Source organism: Anneissia japonica, unplaced genomic scaffold (assembly GCF_011630105.1).
Source record: "Anneissia japonica isolate Jap-2015-1 unplaced genomic scaffold, ASM1163010v1 scaffold77657_len2918_cov180, whole genome shotgun sequence".
Lineage (NCBI taxonomy): Eukaryota > Metazoa > Echinodermata > Crinoidea > Comatulida > Comatulidae > Anneissia > Anneissia japonica.
The window spans coordinates 1-2,907 of record NW_022756278.1 but is presented as its reverse complement, the minus strand read 5'-3'; the positions used below and the strand labels follow the sequence as shown (position 1 = coordinate 2,907).

The 2,907-nt window shown below is 34.3% G+C and overlaps 1 protein-coding gene across 1 annotated transcript; it reads left to right on the top strand.

The window, feature by feature from the left end:
- Window positions 1-9: 9 nt before the first annotated feature.
- Window positions 10-2,601, top strand: LOC117124160 (protein transport protein Sec24C-like; the record flags this gene model as incomplete). The annotated part of the gene is made up of 3 exons (XM_033270307.1): window positions 10-33; window positions 444-725; window positions 1,242-2,601. Coding segments are annotated over 3 exons (447 nt in total), but the record flags the coding sequence as incomplete, so codon positions are not given.
- Between the last annotated feature and the right edge of the window lie 306 nt (window positions 2,602-2,907).

Sequence of the window (2,907 nt, the reverse complement as noted above, 5' to 3'; positions counted from 1 at the left end):
CACATCTACTTTTATCCTCGCTTGGTACCCTTGGTAAGTATGCACCACATCAATAACAACAATTACAAAACAAGGTCCCTCCTAATATCTGAAAATGACACCTGATCATGTTTTGATCATGTTAATCTTGTTAACCTCTTTAGAATAATAAAAGTGTTAAATATTAATGATAACTATAACAGCGATAAAAACATAAAATTTAATAAAAACAGCAATGATAGTGATTATGTTAATAAAAATATTTTACACCAATGGTGACGGTAAAGGTGACGATAATGGTAATGGTGACGGTAATGGTAATTTGGTAATGGTGACGGTAATGGTTTCTGGTTTAAAGTTGTTTGTGTTGTTTTTAAAACACCTAACACTTTCCAGTTTAGAAGCCTCAGTGCTTTCTTTTATTACCTTGTATTTCCTGTTCTCTTTTTTTTATGCATCATTAGCATGAATTAAACCCAGAATCCAACACCCTACCAGTTGCCATCCGCTGCTCGGCAGACCGTCTCAGTGACACTGGAGTCTACTTGTTAGAAAACGGACTCTCAATGTTTATGTGGATTGGGCTACATGTGCCTCAGGACTGGGTACAGAATGTTTTTGGTGTCAACTCAGCCGCACAGATTAATATAGAATCTCAAAAACTTCTGCAAATTGATAATAAAGTATCAAACCAGGTGCGAAGTGTGGTTGATGATGTGAGGAAGATGAGGCCAAGGTACATGAAGGTAAGTCCACTTCATTAGGCAAGACTTTAGCGATTCTACTGCACGCCAATATTGATGACTTCATATACAAAATAAAATGTAATTTTTGGTTTGTTAGCACACACCATTTTAAAAATATTTTTTTCATGACCAGCTCTATGAAATGAGTAATAAGAAAACTATTTCTTCATGGATTAATAAATTTATTAATCAGATTACTGAAGTGTCTCTATTGCAACATAGCATTCTGTACGACCATGTGATATGATCTCAAAAAGGGGTCTAAGATTGCACTTTTTAACCTCGCACAGTCTTCAATACAAGATATCACACCAATTTAGATTCAAACCCATGACCTTTCCCTTTGACTACTTCAGAGATCATTTACCAGCTGAACTGTATGAGTTTAAACTTGTATATGCCTTTAAATTTTCCAGAATAGAACAGCTTTTTCTTACTGCTAAAGCCATTGAATAACGTCTTGTTGTTTTTATTAGGGAAACTCAATTACCTTATAGTTTAACCTTGCCTCCACAGCTAGCCCTGGTTCGTCAACGTGATGCCCTGGAAGGATGGTTCCGTCATTTCTTAGTAGAGGACAAGGGGTCAAATGCCACAGCATCTTACGTTGATTTCTTGTGTCACATGCATAAGGAGATACGCAATCTGTTGAACTAAGGACGATGGTATTGCATCCATTCTTTTATGAAAACATGAAACATTGAAAATTATAATATTCTCTTGTGGCTGATGATTTAATTACAAAGTTATCATATGTTGCTTTCAGATATCACATGGCCTTTGAGGGGAAATATCTAGATTTGTATCATAACATTTGTAATTATCAAAGCATCCAACTATTCTTTGTAGCTCATATTTCTTGGTAGATGGTGGCTGTTTCTTAGTTCATTTTGTACTTGTGATGTATTGTTCAGTTAGAGCATGTGATAAAAATTGAGTTAATAATCAGTTAAGTCACTCATTGACAATTTTTATTTATATGCTCATGCACTCAGTAATTATAACATTTATCTACCAATGACATAAATATAGAATTTTAACATAAATATATTTTCTTTATGCAAGTACTACAGAACTTCCGTGGTTAGTTCTAGTTTCTATGGAAATTTATCATAAGTTTGAAGCCCAAAACAATGACTTTTTCCATCAGGATCTTTGGTTACATTGTCTCTAGACAACACTCAAGGCAAATTATTAGGTGCCACATTAGGTGCCACAGAAATGTTTCATTTACTATGGAAATCTGAAGACATAGAAATGGAAATGCATTTTACAAACTTGAAAAGTCTGCTTTATCTGCTAACAAGTTTGAAAATTCTTTTTATTCATTCGGCACAATGATGACTAAACTACAAAATGATAAGAAAGCTGTTACAAAAGTTGGAAAACTTGGTATTGCCTGAGCGAAATGTGATTCCTTGTAAACTAATTTTGTTAATATAAAATATATAATAAGTAACCCCTCCCCCCCCCCCCATGTATTGAAATTAAACATTTGGAAATTAGAAGGAAAGTATTCCCGAGTTTCTTTTAATTTTCTTTACTATGCCTATAAATTTGTCACAAACAAATGTGAGGTCTCTCTCCAAGAAATAAGTCTCAGGGTTGGAATATCAAAAATTTAGTTTATTATACAGTATGTGGATAGATCACATTATAAGCTTTGATTTGGTCTTTGGCTTCCCTAAGATGAGTAGATCCAGAGATGTGAGCATTTAAACTTTAGGTGCATGAGAACCAGGTTTTGAGAAAATTAGCTCCTAAGTTAAACTAACCCGTACAAATAATAGGACTACAATTACAGAACATGCATGGAGTACACTGTTTTAGTAAGAAAATTCATATTAAATGTATACAATCATTAAAATCCGACTTTTGTAAAACATTTCACTGTGACCTATTTTGGTGAATATCTTAGTATGATTTCACCAATGATGCGTCTCATTTCGTGGAGAGACCTCCATGGCACAAATTCTGTATCTAATATAACATTATCCACATTAATTCAGATTCCTAGTGGAATATGTGCTCTAACAGTGGCCTTATCTGGTAATGTTTGTTCACCTAAGTTTCAGTGGTGGCGCTAGTGGTGATCATTAGTTCAATACCCCCCCCCCCCAGCAAATTACTGGAGCCACCACTGCTCATATTGTTATTAATATTATTTTTATTGTTATTGTTG